This window comes from Maylandia zebra, linkage group LG11, assembly GCF_041146795.1.
Source record: "Maylandia zebra isolate NMK-2024a linkage group LG11, Mzebra_GT3a, whole genome shotgun sequence".
NCBI lineage: Eukaryota > Metazoa > Chordata > Actinopteri > Cichliformes > Cichlidae > Maylandia > Maylandia zebra.
In genome coordinates this window covers 32,324,293-32,341,236 of record NC_135177.1, presented here as the reverse complement: position 1 = coordinate 32,341,236, position 16,944 = coordinate 32,324,293, and the positions used below count along the sequence as shown (strand labels likewise).

General features: G+C 39.8%; 2 protein-coding genes across 5 annotated transcripts in view; both read right to left on the bottom strand.

The window, feature by feature from the left end:
- Nucleotides 1-12,180, bottom strand: part of crppa (CDP-L-ribitol pyrophosphorylase A) — a 58,682-nt gene extending 46,502 nt beyond the window's left edge. For 3 of the 4 annotated variants that reach the window (XM_004560182.4, XM_023153399.3, XM_004560181.3), the window contains exons 1-3: nucleotides 11,792-12,180; nucleotides 8,118-8,391; nucleotides 1,559-1,708 (exon numbers count right to left, since the gene is read on the bottom strand). In XM_004560182.4, the coding sequence (XP_004560239.2) occupies nucleotides 1,559-1,708; nucleotides 8,118-8,391; nucleotides 11,792-12,027 (660 nt within the window). In that variant the 5' untranslated portion in view covers nucleotides 12,028-12,180. The remainder of the gene's footprint in view (nucleotides 1-1,558; nucleotides 1,709-8,117; nucleotides 8,392-11,791) is intronic. The other variant, XM_004560183.3, reaches the window with a different exon arrangement.
- Nucleotides 12,181-13,021: 841 nt separating this feature from the next.
- Nucleotides 13,022-15,691, bottom strand: sostdc1a (sclerostin domain containing 1a). The gene is made up of 2 exons (XM_004560180.3): nucleotides 15,403-15,691; nucleotides 13,022-14,066 (listed from the first exon to the last, which is right to left on the bottom strand). Exons 1-2 carry the CDS (start codon nucleotides 15,605-15,607, stop codon nucleotides 13,621-13,623), a joined length of 651 nt encoding a protein of 216 aa, XP_004560237.2. The 5' UTR covers nucleotides 15,608-15,691; the 3' UTR covers nucleotides 13,022-13,620.
- Nucleotides 15,692-16,944: the final 1,253 nt, after the last annotated feature.

Genomic DNA, 16,944 nt, shown 5'->3' with positions numbered 1-16,944 from the left:
GTGGCAGAATATAATCGTGTGTGATTTCTTTCCTAGATGCAGATGAGGCCAAGAGAAAGTGATAGCACCCATGTCACAAGCTCTTCAGAGTGAAACCCTGCAGGTTCTGGCATATCAGCTGAACCATGAAGGACTATAAGGGTCCGTTATGATGTATGGGAATCATAAAGCCCTTTGTCATCCAACTCATGTAAGCTTTAGTGCATAAATCTCAATCTGTCATTTTAGAAGATTTCCCAGATGGTTTTTAGTAATTATTTGACACCACAAATAAGTCACACATGCCTGCAGGACTTAACCATCTATCCTGTGATATGTTTATACAAAATTTATACAAAAATGTACTTTTACTTTTTTCATCTCAGGCAACAAGCTCCGACTGCGAGCATAGAAGGACCACTACTTTCTATTTACATGCAGCAGCAAATCAAAAGGAAGTTTCTTAAAAGATAGGGGAATCCACTGGAAAATCAATGAGGTTGGGCTAAGGAAATTTCTATTGTTATTTATAAAGTTGCGACAATTCTGTGGCATCAAGTAATATTTTCTCTGGTTGAAAATACCATTGTACTAACAGCTAAAATTAATCTTTAGCAAAACAGTCTAAGGACCTTGGAAAGAAAAGTGTCTAGACTTCTTCAGATTTCTTGAAGACGTTTCATCTCTCATCCAAGAAGCTTCTTCAGCTCTAAGAGCAATTGGTAAAGAGTCCCAGATTTTAAGCCCTATGGGAGTGTCCCCCGAGAGGGTCATGGACCCCCTATTGATCCTCTACCACACACAAGCCAAGGTCTGAAGATCACAATCAACCAGGGTTTCAAGTGAACCCATTGTGAAGTCTAGCCCCACCCTATCATGTGATTTCCTGAGGTCAACAGGCCCAGGATGTGAGTGGACATTAAGGGGTCTGAGCAGGGATCTCAAAACTGGATTATAGATGGCAGACAGTTGGTGCCGTAAACCACCGCCTCTGTTCAAAGATGGCCGTTCACAGTGGACATAGATGGCTTCTTTCACTCGTCTTTCAAACCATATTTCTTCTCTGTCCAAAATGTGAACGTTGTGTATGAAGTACAAGGTGGAAAAACAAAGACCAAAACTGGAAGAGATAAACTGTGGTTAAACATCAATATTTAAACTGATGTGTACCCTCAGTCACCTTTGAAAGTGGGGTGAGGAGCCAGCCTTCACAGAAAAGAGCCAAATATGGTGAAAAAGGCACACAGTTACAGACACTCTGTCCTGAAAGGAATTACAAAACAAACTACAAGAAAAAGAAAAGCTCAAATCCAGCTTGTTTTTCCACCTCCCACACTTGACCAATCAATGTGTGAAGTGGGTGTTACAGAAATGGTCGCACACAGACCTGTGTTTACAGCAAGACTTGACAGCCAAGTATTTCGTATTTTCCTTTTTGTAAACTGAAATCTTAGCTAAATACAGAATGTCAGGTTTCTTTTTATCGTGCATATAACTGCATCAAACCAGAAAGACCCAAAACAAGATGCCTCAAACAGCCCATTTGTTTGTTAAAGATACATCAGAGTATAGGTCCTACCCTCTGATAGGCCTGAGAGATGACATCATATGTAAATCCTTGAGGCATCTCGCTGGCTCTGTACTTGGCTCTCTCCAAAGAGTGGTCTAGGTAGCCCTCGGATGTGGTGGCGATTACTGTGGAAACAAGAGGTCGGATAGCTCCCGCTGCCTGTTTGGACAAAAGACAAAGCATTTAGGTTAACGTATTTGTGCTCAATAGTTCACAAGGACAGAATGTATAAGAGAAAAAAGAGAACAAGAAAAGCTCTGTAAACAATGAAGTCAGTCCCAAACTATCTTCAAAAGAACATGAAATAATTTCATGCTATAAAAGCAGTGTTATCTTGAGCTCTGGAATGTAATTTCACAGTTAGCATGCATATGTATGGAACATTTCTGCATACATATATACCTGACTGCCATAAAGCTCGCTGTAAAAACTATCACAGATGCTTCTAACAATTTTTAACTCATTTACTGCCAATGGCTGGCAGTGAATGAGTTAATAGTTTTTGAAGGGAGACTAGAGAAAAAACAAAAAGCCTTTTACGAGAAAGCATACTGGGAGCACACTGATACATATCTATCAACATATTCATGCAAAAATACACAGAAAAATTAAAATATCTAGACAGGAAAATCCTCAATAAGACAAGGATCACATTTGCTTCCAAACGCATAAGTAAGGCACAATTAAATCCAAATATTTAAGGTAAATGTCGTGAATAAGTACATTCACATGTACACATACTTAGACACACTCAAGGGAACCAAAAATATTCACACAAGGCAGTGTGCAATGAGCTGATGGTGCCACAAATCAGTCTGACCAAATACTGTGTGACTATACAGTTCTACAGAACAGAGAGAGGAACAGACAGAAACACTTAAAAGAGGAAAATCAGAGTTTTTCTAGCACATGCAGTTACCTTCCATCAAAGCAAAAGTCTATAGTGAGTTAATGTCAACGCTTTAGTATAACTTTTGCCCTTTATGATCAAAGTGTGACCTTTAAAACAATATTACTAAACATGTACATGAATCATGAAATATTACTATACAAGTAGTAAACTGGCCTTCACTTCAGATATTTTTTCATCAAATAATTCTGATTATTTTTCAGCCAAGAGTGAAAATTTCGAGGACAGAACATTTCCTTGATCACATGAGCTGGCAGCTTCACAGTAACAATAAATCCATCGTAACCAGAACAGCCAGAGTACGCACTACACACTCTGCACTTCCTCCCTTGGATATTTAAAATAATAACAACTTCTGAGATAATATTTTCATCTCTCTGTGGCAGATTGAAGACAGACTCCAGGAGTAGGCATTCAGCAAGCCTGTGTGGAAGAAACAAATGAAAGGAAAGCAAACATGTGTTTCTGCATGTTACACACGCTGTTAGAATCAAAATTAATCTGTTACGTTTTAGTAGAGACAGGCTTTCTATCATGAGCGTGGACACAGGCAGGATAATGAAGACCAGATCGCCCGCTGTGAATGCACGTCACATAGCACGCATGGACTCTCAGAAACACCACAAATGTTTGACCTGTGTAAAGGAGCGCTTGCTTTTTTCATAACCTGTGTGACCTCTCTCAGTTTGGGTTCTTCAATCATGACTCATAATGGAGCTAATCTGTGAGTTTCTTCATCAACGAGGCCGTGGCTTCGGCCTAAATGTTTTCTGCATGTTACCAGTGACATAAACACCACCGCCAAGAGCAATGGAGCTGTCGGTCTCATAAACAGTTTATGAGAAGATGGATTCATCTGGTTTTAAAGGGGTGAGTGAAAGGTGCAATCAAAAACACTTTGGTTTTTCTTTGACGGGAGAACTTGAACTTCTTGTATTTTAGTGTGTGGCTAACTTTCTTGTACTCCTCACAGAAAAATAAAACAGCAGGATGTCTGATGTGTTTACACCATGTGCTTTAATTGGCCTTCTCTGGTTTTCTGCTAAAGCACAAGAAAAAACGAAGTATGCACTAAAGTTGCAATTTCATTTAGGTACGCTTTCCAAGCGTGAGGAACGAGTGGCTTTCGTGGTTTTTCCTCTTTTTGCAGGAGGATTAAGATCTTTCTCTCTCCTGTGATGAAAACAGAGGTTTCCTGAATACGTACCAGATTTTTCATGATATGACAATTTCTGAGATTTAAATACACAACTATGCACCAGCAAAGTGAAACTTGCCGAAAGAAATCTGTGTGTTTTACCTTACTATAAAGATTATTTAATTTATTCTGACTTTATTCTGCCTTTTACTATATATATATATATATATATATATATATATATATATATATATACATATATATATATATATATAAATAATTTTTATTATACAACATTAATATTAACCATATTAACATTGCAGTAATGGACAGGATTACATTTGAGAAGGTTGGAAGTTGTTTGTTGTGGACGCTGGGATTTGTAATGAGTTATGGGATGTGTCGTTCCTTTACTGTTAAACATAAATATGTCTTTTTTAAGTCATAAGTCACCTTGCAGTTGTTTTTTGTTGTTGTTTTGGTTTAAGACTTAAAATTCATAGATTTATAAATTTTTTATGTTTCAGTGAAGAAAATCAATGGGAAATTCCCCTCATTCATTGGGGAATTCAATTAATGGGAAATTCAGCTAGAGCCACTAATAGTCGTTCTTCTTCTAGGGCCCTGTGCTTCGTACGTCGCTTACTACATCCAAGATCAAATGAAACATCCAAGACCAAACCATCGCGCTAACCGTGAGCGCGCTAATCCGGTTCCCCGAACACACCTGCTGTTGACGATTAGTACAGCTGGATGAAGTAATGTGCGATCACTGGGTGCCGTAAAAGGGGATACGCATCGATAGCAGAAACAGTGATCGGCAACCCTCTGATTGGTCGGCGAAAATGTCGAAGGAGTGCGCTCGGCTCGGTATTTTTCGGCAGCAGAGCAAGAACTCATGAGTGAGGGATTTCAGGAGTTTCAGAGTTAAATCAGAACGCAAGGGAACACTGCAAAGGCTGCAAAAGCAAGGAGAGAGGGCTGGCAGAAAGTTGCTGACAAATTAAACTCGTAAGTAATTTAATAATAATAATAATAATATATTGGATTTATATAGCGCTTTTCAAGGCACCCAAAGCGCTTTACAATGCCACTATTCAGTCACTCTCACATTCACACACTGGTGGAGGCAGCTACGGTTGTAGCCACAGCTGCCCTGGGGCAGACTGACAGAAGCCAGGCTGCCATATCGCGCCATTGGCCCCTCTGGCCAACACCAGTAGGTGGTAGGGTAGATTTATTATATTACACTATATTATCCAATATTATATTACATTATATTATATTGTTATATTATATCCTCTTTCACATTAGAGCCACAACAGGACCCACTAGAACATGGTAAACAAGTAGAACAAGTAAAAGTGAAATATAAGAATATTCTATAGAATGGTAATATCTATCACTTGTATTGCTTTTCGTCTCTTGGAAAGAGACCCTGAAATAATCTGTTTGTTTGTTCATAACAGCAACCAAGAAAAGGGCAGAGCAAAAAAAGACAGGTGGTGGTCCTGCACCCCCTCGTCAACAAGTTGGTTAAGTAAATAATACCCTCACGGGGAAATCGATATCTCTCAATGAGCACACTGTCGCGCTGAGCTAAAGGATCCTGTCTATCCCGCAATATACGCGGAATTCTGAGGACTCTCCTTATCAATCTTGCACCTTCCGCAATGGGTTGCTCGCGTAAACGGACAGGACATGGCTGCGACAGGCTTCCCAAATCCACCTTGGCTTTTATAGCCGTGGTCTCTCATCTTGATTACACGAAGTAATTTACAATTACTACTCTGAAATATGAATTACATCTGTAATAATCACATACATGTAATAGAATGTTAATAGTACATTTCCCTTTTTTAGGAAATGACCTGTATGTATCTGTGTGACATCAATAAAAGGATCAGGTGCTGCATTATCTTTAGTTACATTGATGTTATTTATTTATGGTGAAACAGTGGTGGAATATCGCTGTTGCTTTCGTATAAATGAAGCGGACATACCTGCGTGGCCGCGATCTAATCCTGTTTACATAAAGTGAACCTGCTCCCGAGCAGGTTTACGCTTACGGCTCTGTTGCTATGACAGCAAGTCCCGGATGAGCTTCGGGGAACCGAACGATCCAGGATCACGCGAAATCATCAACAATCTAATCCAGCTAACTTACTTAGCGAGGTACGAAGAACAGGCCCTAGGTGTGTTGTTTACGACAACAGAGAACACGTTTGTAATGAAAATAACTGTGTATGCTCAGCAGACACTGGGTTTCACCGCAAACCCAGTGTCTGCTGAGCACATAGCAGACACACCAGTGGTGTCCAATCCTGCCTTCAACCTGCCATCGCTGTTAGATACACTCTGCTGTTTTGTATGCGTTTACAGTCATGTGGTACTTAACCTTCACATCTAATGACATCTGTCCTAATGATGCCACTATTATTCAAATCAAATCAAAATGTATTTCCATAGCACATAATAATACAACAAAGTTGACCAAAGTGCTTCACAGTCGGTCAGAGCAATAGCATAAGACAGAATACAAAAGAAACAGTTAAAAGGAGGGCAGGAAACAATATGACAATTGTTTGAAACAAAAACTAGCCACGAAATAACATACTAGTTTGAATCAAAAGCCCGACTAAAATAATACGTTTTAAGACGCAATTTAAAAGACTCGGAAGAACGAATATAAGGAGGGAGGTTATTTCAGAGTCTGGGAGCTATGACTGCAAAGGCCCGATCACCTCTGGACTTCAGACGAGACCTCGGTTGCGTCAGGAGCTTTTGATTGGAAGATCTAAGTGCCTTGTTAGGGATATACAAATGAAGGAGTTCGCATAGATAGCTGGGAGCCAAATTGTTTAAAATCTTAAAGGTAAGCAAAAGAATTTTGAAATTGATACGATAATCAACGGGGGGCCAATGTAGGTTGGCTAAAACTGGTGTGATGTGGGCAGAATTTCTAGTACCAGCTAAGAGACGCACAGCTGCGTTTTGAACTAACTGGAGCTGGTGAATAGAGGAAGATGGGAGGCCCGAGTAGAGAGAATTAGTAGTCTAATTTGGAAGTGATAAGAGCATGAATGAGCTTTTCAAGGTCCTTCAAAGGAAGTTATGGCTTTGCTTTAGATATCTGACGCAGCTGGTAGAAACTGCTTTTTACCACAGAGGAGATTTGTTTCTCGAGTTTAAAAGAGCTGTCCAACCTTACACTGCTATTAATGTAATGGCAGTGTAAGACTCAAAAGTGGTGGTGGCAGGACGGGTAGAGAAGATGGAAACACCATAGAAAAATGAGGAAGTTTTGTTTTAGAACCTAGCTTTAAGTAATGACTCCTTCCTAGTTGACGGTAGCACCTTCAGATATCCTGTTTTTGTCATTGTTTTTTTGACGTGATTTATGTTTGACTGATGTTTATTTTTAAATATAACATTGTTTATATGTTGGTTTTATGTATTATACTTTCCCAGTGGCTCTTGTTTGTGTTTAGCTGATTATTCAGGACGTGCAGTTTAGGTTTGTGGTTCTATGTTTGGGTTAGTATTTACTTTACTATTCTTAACAGTTGCTGTTTCCATTCTGTTCCTCCAGTCTTGTCTCTGTTTTCTTTTGCCTTTTAGTGTTCCACTGCCTTGCTGTTTCCATGTTTAGTTGTTTTATTTCCTGTTTTATTTTGATAGTGGTTTGTTTGTATCTTGTGTACATCTACTGTATTGTGTTTAACCTTCCCCCTGCTCGTTGTCTAGATTGCTTTCAGCTGTGTTTAGTTCCCCATCTGTTTCTCCTTCCCTCGTTACCTCTCATGTATATATTGTTACAGTCTTCCTGCCGAGCTGTGTGCTCCCTAGCTCTGTATTCTTTTCCCTATAGATAAGCGAGTCGAGTTAGGCCGAGTACCTTTCCTGTATACTTTGCCAGGTTTTCTCCTGCAGAGGCTCGGTGGTGGACAGAGTCATTCCACTGACTGATCTGTGCAGGGTTTGCATTATACCTCAAGTAAGCCTGAGCGTCATCTCTCTCTACCTCCTCGGAATGACACCTCCAGGTTTCCATTTGTTGTTTGCTTTGATGCCCAGACCACCTCACTTACACTTCACTTATCTATGCCTCCATGCCACGACTTATACCTCTGATTCCTCAGATGTCATGTTTATTATTTTTTACTTTTGTAAATTAAAGTATTACTGGCATCACAACCAATGTTGTCTTCCCTCTTTTTTACTGGCTATGAGCCAGCTTGTGTACATATTAACATTTGAAGATATTTTAAGAACAATCATTACAAGGCAGAAGCAAAAGAGGAACATACACACAGAGGATGATTACATGACCATGTAACAGATTACTCCAGGAAAGGTCAGATTTGAGGTGCTGGAAATAAGACAATCTAAGGATGAAAACTCTGTTCCAAACAACACACAAAATAAGCAGCAAATGTAACAACATGTTGGGTGGATTTCAGGTCAGGTTCCAATACGTGATTAATCTTTTAAATATTAATCATTTTAGTCACACTAACCCCTTGTTCCTTGGCAGCCATTGCTATCTTGCACAGAAAATCCTCCTCCACAAAAGGCCGAACAGCATCATGTATGATGACAACCTTCGGTCTGCCCACTGCTGGCCTCTCCTCCTCACCCAGAGCCAGGACTCCATTACATATTGACCTGTGACGCGTCGAGCCTCCTGGCACCGCACGAACCTTTCTGTGCTTAAACCGCTGGATGATGTCCGTCATCAGGTCCATGTTTTCTTTGGCAACAGCGACCACAATGCTTTGGATCCATGGCATACTGCAAGAAAAAGAAACATCAGCTCAGAAATGCCTGATTTGTAAACTGAGCCCTCAGATGGAGAATTGGGACTGCAAGTAGAGCAGGGTGATATGGCCAAAAATATTTATCACGATATATATTTGAAAATTTGCGATAACGATATAACCGACGATATAATTGATGCGAGACAAAATACAACTCCACAACATTACTAGCGCAAAAAGACAACCTTCCATTTATTTTCACTTAAACAAGAAGCTGGTTTTTATGTACATTAAAGCTTTATAAAAATGTAACAGTGCAAATGCAAATTCCTTGCTGAAAGTTTAACCAAAAGGCATTTCCAGTAGAAATGGGCTGGCATATCCTGAGCATAACCATGTATAATATCCACTGAAGTTAAAAAGAGGTGCTTTGCAACATTAAACTGCAGTGTGCAGTACGCATTTTTCGGACCATAAGGTGCACGGGATTATAAGGCACATTAAGCGAAACAAAGCAGTCAGATAAATCAAACTTTATTAAACTCATTCTTCTTGCTTCCTCCACTTCTGTACCATTGATTCATTAATGTTGAATTCTCTGGCAGCTGCTCTATTCCCATGTTGTTGCAGTATATTAATGACTAACCTCGTATTGTGGATGGATTATCTCAGTTGTTCTCCTGACTGAAGTTTGGTCCGTTTACAGCATCCTGCCATGCGATTGCATTTGTCTCTAACCAGGAAGAACCTTCACGTTAACTTTTATAAGTGGAAAAGTGTTAGTGTTCGTCCTCCAGCTTCACTGTTTATGTTATGCTAACATAGCTGTGTCGCTAGCGATCACGTAGCACATCATTATATACCAGCTAGCCCAACTTCAGTAACCCTACAAACGTCACTGCTGTTTAGTTTCCTGTCTTCATTTATGTTGGAAGTGATAGCAGAGCTGTACGTTTGATTTTTTTCAGAAATCTCTCAGTCAGAACATGCAATATCATGCTTAGGTAACTAGCGAAACTAGCGAGCTAACTTCCGCTAGCTTCCTGCTAACTTCTAACTCCGTTAAATGTAATAACTTTTGTTTTCATGGATGCCTGGAAGTTAAACTTTATAGTTACACCTGGTAAAGCAGCAATGCTGATCGTTTTATTAAAGATGAAAGAATTTAGAAAGTTTTTAACTCTAAGTGATGCTGCAGTGTTGTTTGACCTGAAAAAGACGGAGTTTAGGACCCAGATTACTCCCAGATTTAAGAGCATCTTAGTCCGACAAATATGACAATAACAACGGCCGCTTGCATGTTCTGCAAAAAAATGTGCTTTGTTGTGTATCTGATGGACAAACACCAAACCAGTTCCACATCACGGAAGTTGCACCATTTTTACAAACCAATTCTGGTTCATCTGTTTCACTCAACAATCGGCCATGTGCATATGAAAACAAAGGCACTGCGCATGCGCGTTTTACTCCCATTCTATCGCGATATTTCATTTTCCTATCGTTGCCTAACATTATACCGGTATTACCGTGAACGGTATAATATGGCCCAGCCCTAACTGCAAGTACTCAAATATTTAGTATTTTTTAGGCTGTGTAATGTGGAAAAAGTCAGGAAAGATTTGAAAAGTTCCCAAAACACTGGATGACATTTTCTGACCACTTAAACATGTATAATATAAATATGTATAATATTTATATGACAATTAACACGCTAAAAATGCTTGTTTTAATTTTATTTTAGCTTAAAGTACTCTTATTATTTAGTAAAACATATGCATTTGGGTAAAAAATAGTATAGTTGTTTCTCTTGCAAACAGTTTACATTAAATTCACATACTTGACTTAAATAGGAAAGTAGCCCCAAGAGACCGTTAGCTTAGCATGGAGAAGTGAAGTGGGGGGACTAGTGGATGTCCACTAGTTCAAAAATCTGCCAGCCAGCACCTTTGTTTTATAACTATAATGTATCATCTCATCTTTTATAGAAAATTAAACGCTTTGGATCTTAATGTTAAACCAAGCTAATAAGGTACTACCTGCAGCTGTAGCTGATTGTAAAATGCATGAAAAACATGAACAAAATAAAAGTTCTGGGTTCAAATAAGCCACTTTTTACCAGCAAACTGGCAGCCCCTGACCCCTGGCAGCCTCCCTGTAACCTCGAGGAGGGGCACACAGGCTGTGTCTTTTCTGCTTGTTAATTTTCTGACAGGCACATAAACTGACAACAAGCTAGGAGACACATCAGATTTCAAAAACCAGCTGTCTTGGTATTGTTGTAATGGAGGTCAAACAATGATCACAACACAGAGTAGCTCCATCTTTTCATCACTTTAGTTATTGAGCCAAAAATCTGTAGAAAATATGTTTGTTTGCTGAACAAAAATACCCTAATGCTTTGACAATCATAAATTGAGTAAAATAAAAAAATTGAGTGAGCAGATTTTACTCCTACAAAGGTTAATAAGTCACAAAAATGTCTCTGGTGTATCAGAATGAGGCACCAAATTGGACAAAGCATGTGAAAGGGTACAAACACTTAATGGACTGTTATAGGTTGAAAAAGAAAGGTAGAATTAACATGCTAGAAAAGCTGAAGGAGCATGACAGAGAAAAAGTTATCAATTGACCCCCTCTGCCAGTTGTGCAAAATTTAGCTAATCCCAATATGCATGCAAAGAAAAATCTTCTGGAACAAAAAAAAATATTATGCAACTTATTTCCAAGTAATTATTTTCCTCATACTGCATCAGTACATAGGGCTGTTCAATATAACGATATATATCGGATGACGACATAAAAACTTCTATTGTAAAAATAGAAGTTCTACAGTACACCTGATCTTAGGGTTCAGTCGCCTGCAAAGCATAACATTTATGTATGCCACATCTGCACATCAAATAGAGGACTGCGTAAAACAAGTGACCAGATTTAGATTTTTTCAGTACAGCTCCTTTTCAAATGGATAGGGATGACTGCTGTATTAGGGCTGAAAATGCATGAGTGGGAATGAGATATTTTTCTATTTTAAATTATTTTCATAACTAATGGAAGCCAGGAAATGTACTGAAAATAGAAATGATCCACAATTTTTGTGCATATGTCACAAAATAGGAGAATATGCCCACCATATTTGCTGAAGCCAAAGCAAATACTCAAATTGCCAAAGCTGTTTTCTTTTGAATTAGAAACCAGGATTCCCCCCAATTTCAGTATTTATATATATTTTTAATATGATTATTAATGAGCAATCAGATATTGACTGTACTGTGCACTGCGGGGGCCCAACGATTAAATATTGCCCATAGGCCACCCGAGCCACTAATCCGGCCATGGTGGTAGTAGCTGAGGCATTTTTCCTTCTGTTTCCGTGTCTCCCTAATAACTAACGGGGATTGAATCTTGTCGCCTCTCCTATCGTAGACGTTTCCTACCTCTCGAAAGCCTGAATAGTGTAGCTTATGAGCGGTCTGCCAAGAAACGTGCAGAACTGTTTTGGTGTCTGTAGTCCCGTTCTTTCTCCGGTGCCTCCGGCAGGAAGAACCACCGATACAGGGAAGTCCACGCAGCGTTCTGCCGAGTGGTGGTCGCTCTTCCCGGCCTCGCACATTGTGAAAATCCGGGGATGAGCGGGCCTGTGCGGTTCACAGTTATCACCCCGCGTGTTCATATTACTGACCTCAATATGTTTACAGATAGGGGTGTGAGGGGTTTCACTGTAGGTTACTTTCCAAAGCTATCCATTCCCTTCTGATGGGCGGGGTGGGTAAGATACCGAAAACGTGGATGGAAAAGGGGGAACCACCGCTGTGAAGCGGGCAGATTATCGATGGCGAACACTTCCGGTGAACGCTTCAAAATAAATATAAAAGCGTTTGAAAGTTGCAAATGTAAAATTTATGAACTTACAACAGCTCGTAGAGTATTTATTTTGATTTTAAAAAGTTAACTACACTTCACAACAGAGGATTAAAGGTAACAGTTTGTGAACTTCGCTTTGTGAAGTTTATGTGACTTGAAGAAAAGTAAGAAAACAGTGTTTTCCCTTTAATATGTGGTCCTTAAAGAGGAAAACGCAGGATGTAAAAGAGAGAACTTTTAGAAATACTTACATTTGTGCACCTATAATGTACTTTTTATTCTATGCATTCATTTGTACGTATGTCTTTCTGGTTTCCAAAAAAGTCCAGGGGATTTTTATTTTTGATTAACACAATTAGCCCGGTAATTCCCTAATGTTAACAATACTCAAACTATTTAATTGAGTCCAGAAGCATCATAATCAGTTTCATCTACTGTTCTTTCATTTATTGTTTGTATTAGTATAATTTAAACGTTACGGTGTTTAATTTCCCATTTTAGTAACGTAGTAATTCCAAAAAAGAATTATGGGAAATATTTGCTCCTGTCCGCAGGACCACTGGTCAGGACTGGGAGGTCCTAATTCCTGAGATGTTTCAAGACCATTTACACTGCAGATAGGTGGAAATGTGTTTATGGCAGAAATCATGCTATATGCCAGTGCTGAATCCATCCAGCTTTCTTACCTGAAAAATATAAATTTATTGGTGCATTTTATGTCCGAGGCTTTAAGTTTTAATGAGAGCCCTCTTGAAGATGAAACACATCAAACCAAAAATTCCTACTAGAAACAACACATATGATTAAAAAAAAAGGATATTTATTTCATACAATGTTATTTTTACACGACTGATTGATGACAAAGCTTTTTCCAGAGGATTCACCCACATGCTGACTGCACTTAAGCCACACTTATCAGGTTCGCTGCCAAATAAAATATATTACATCATAAATCTTACATGGTAAAATTTTATACAAATGGACATACTTTATAAAGCATGAATTTTATATATGTACATCTATTTACACAATATTATTTTAAGATGTTGGGTAGTGTTTATTGGTGTTGGCGCTTTGTTAGTTAAAGATCTCCATCTGCATATCAAATGACTATATGAACACATGCACAGGGCTAGAGGACAGTCTATGCATGGTTCATGGCTGGAGAACATTCTGCAGACAAGTCCTGGTCATATTAGCTTTAAGCATGTGGATTAAAATGTCAAGAAAAGTTCTCAGAGTCCTGCTTGGAGTTCTTCATCATGGTGAGGAACCAGTTCACATAAATCAAGTCCCAGTCACACACATATAATCCACAACTGCTGTTTCTGGATGTCGTGTCTTAACATCACTGAGACAAAACTTCTTGAGGTTTAGAGTCACTCTGCATGTTCAGTGTCTCTCAGGGTTCAGTCTCGTGCCAGTTTTCACTCAGCCTGTTCTTCCCCGACCTTCTCTTGCTCTTAGATTTGTGTTTGTGGAGAAGCCTCGGTGGCGACAGGGCCGACTCCTCAAACTTGTTTCCGGATTCATTGTGTTGTCTCGAGTACCTCTTGCACTTGCAGGAGGTGACCACTGTAATCTTGTAAGTTCTTGTGCTGCCATCCTGGCACTGCAGCTGGATGCGCTGGGTACGGGTCTTGTCATTGACGCACCGCCAGTCCTGGTTGCTGCTCCGTCGATTCCAGAACCTTCTGCCATGGGTTCCGCCAATCCAGTTTTCCAGCATCTGAGCTGGGAGACACTCGCCTGCACACACCAACTCCTTGATGGGGTTGATGCTGGTGCAGTGACCATCAGAGATGTACTTAGTGGACCTCAGTTCTCTGCATCCAATTTGACTTTGCTCTGTAGGCAGAAACAAAGACGTGTGAGAATATGAAGAAATATATGTAGGCAGCTAGACAGAAACTGGGCTGCAACAAATTATTTGACTATTAGTTACTTCACAGATTTCTTTGTGTACTCTTTTTGAAAGTGAAAAATAAAAGCAGAAGATTCTCACAGTTGCAAAGCTCCAATCAAGTGCTATACTTAGAGTTTTTGCTTTCCTTGCAGAACAATTTTGCATCTCTAGTTTTTGGTCTGATTGAAGATTACCCCCATTGTACTAGTCATAAGTCCTTTTGCAGCCTCTGGCAAGTCACACGATACAAGAGGAGCACCCTGACATTTCTACTTCAGTAATTACAGCACTGTGAAACAGAAAAACTCTCTTCTTTAAATCTGGGAAGCGGGTCTACTTCTGTACAGCAACATTATTCTCCCGTAGGCTACAAACAGTGTCCCACTGCTCTCCCCTCTGTCACTGTAACCCAAGCTTGAGTCCATTGAAACAACTCCATATACAATGCCCTCCCTTCTCAGTGACAGTGTTTGATGAATGAAGGAAGGCTCCAGCCTGATCTCTCCCTCCCTTTTGCCACTTCACCCCCTCCCCCTGTTTAGTAATCCGCCACAATGGTATGGGAGAACACTTTCATCCAGTCCGCTGCTCGGCCTGATAGAGCCTTGCATCCCTGTCTGGACCCCAGCCAATCAGGTGTGTGTTACACTGAGCAATATATCACTGGGGAGGGGGGGGTTGGTGTGCTCAAATTCACTGCATTCACTGCCCATCTTTCCCTTTTATAACACCCCTAAATTTGCTCCATGTCTTTCCAGTCTAGACACTCCGATAAGCTTCCAGTCATGTCTGCAAACTGGTGATGATTTAGTGTAAAATAATCCCTTTTAAGAATGTAGGAATGTGTAAATGGGAACAGTATGGTGATGATGGGATTAAGTGCCTGATTAAAAGACATTTGATCTTTGTGGTTTAAAAAGCATTATAACCTGATCTTCATAAACTGGTTTTAGTTGTAGTTGCAAACACCTTTTCATAGAGAAGAATAACTAGATAAATTAAAAACGTTCAAGCTTCTAAAGATGCAAAAACAGTCTACAATGTGCTAAAGGCACACATGGTAGGATATATTCGCATATCATGCGAAACACCTCCAAACATCAGAAATTTACAATAAGCAATTTAAAAAAAAAAACACACATTCTGCAACAAAGCAGAACCTTTTTCTCTAAAGTAAGTTTAAAGCAGAATAAACTTCATTGCAAACTCCAAAAATACCAAAGCAGAGGAGCATCCTCTGGTCCTCTGAAACAAGATGCGTCCCTTCACTCCACTCACCGCTTCTGTCGTGCGCCGCGCTGCCCGCTCCTCTCCCGCCGGTTCGTGGACGGTTCATGGAGACGTTGCTTTGGACCTCCGGCACCGGGGCGCTCACGTGAGAGAACAGGAGCTCCGTTGCGTCGTTCTTGAAGGCTTGGCAACTCCTCAGCAGGATGCAAAACAAGAAGAGGGAATGGCAAGACTCGTGCGCGCTGAGATGCATGGCTGCGTTTGGGGACAGAGAGAGTGTGTAACGTTGGAAACGAGAAGCAGTCGCCTCTTATAAGCGAACCGATGCTGAGGGACACATGTGAGGGCAGTGGGTTTTATATAGCCCGCCCGCCTCTCGCTTTGGCAGCTTCTCAGGTGCGTTTCATCGAGAAGATTTGATTGGTCGCCAAAAGTATACCCCAGTAAGACAACCCCGCCCAGTTTTTTATTTTTCATTTTGGAGAGCTAAACAGTATGCAGAAAGGGTGATGAGCATGATGGGATTATGTGAGCAGTTGGCACATCAACAGGTTTTGCTGATTCACTTAAACATTCAGATTCAGTTTGGGCTAAATTAACAAACAGCAGTAAACAGAAATATAATGCTCCCAAGTTTCCACAGCTCTGACCTTTATCGGCATAAAAACTAATTTCTGACTCAGCCAAATAAGAACAGCAATTACAGGCACAGTGTGGGTAAAACTATCTTTGGGATTTCATTAAAGAAATTTCATCATGATTCAGAATAATTCTTTATAATCTCATTTGTCATACCAGAATCAAGTGAATGGAAACAAGATTACAAGTTTGCATGTATTCTTTGGAGACGGCGTACCAAAATCAAATATCAGAGAGCTTAACCTTTAATTTAATCTGCTACAGGAGGGCAGAAAAGCCAAGAAATGCTGATTAGATTGGAAGTCCATTGCAGCTTTTTGTCTGAATTTGAGTTAGCTGAATGCAATAGTTTAGCTATACATCTTAAATACAGAGAATAAGTCAAAACAGATAAATCATATAAAACTGTTCCATTCTCGAGAAAAGGCAGCTGAGTAGTCAGTCCTTTTTTATTAGAGATCAGGAATGATTCTGACTTCCAAAACGTTCTTAAATCAGATTTGTTCCTCTGCTTAAGAAAAAAAAAAAGGGCTCTATTGTGTGCCAGTGTTTTGAAGTAATAGTTTCACTGAGGTGTCATACAATAAGACTGACTGCTACTGGGTTCCCATAATAAACAGATTAGCTTTTAGTGACTCCTGCTGTTGATATTATAAAAAAGCAAAGCTGGTTTGTATCAGTGTATCCTTTAAGTGGCATGAAGGGGCATAAGGTGCTTAAAAAGGTGTATGGGCCACTTTAAAGGTGTATGGGCCACTTTAAAGGTGTATGGGCCACTTTAAAGGTGTATGGGCCACTTTAAAGGTGTATGGGCCACTTTAAGTCCAAAGAGGAGGACAAAGTATTGATTTAAATAAACATTTTTGACCAATCAAAGTCAATTATTTGCTGCTTATTCGTACAGTTATAGTTTCTAAATCAGTGGTTGCATTTTATTCCAGATTACTTCAA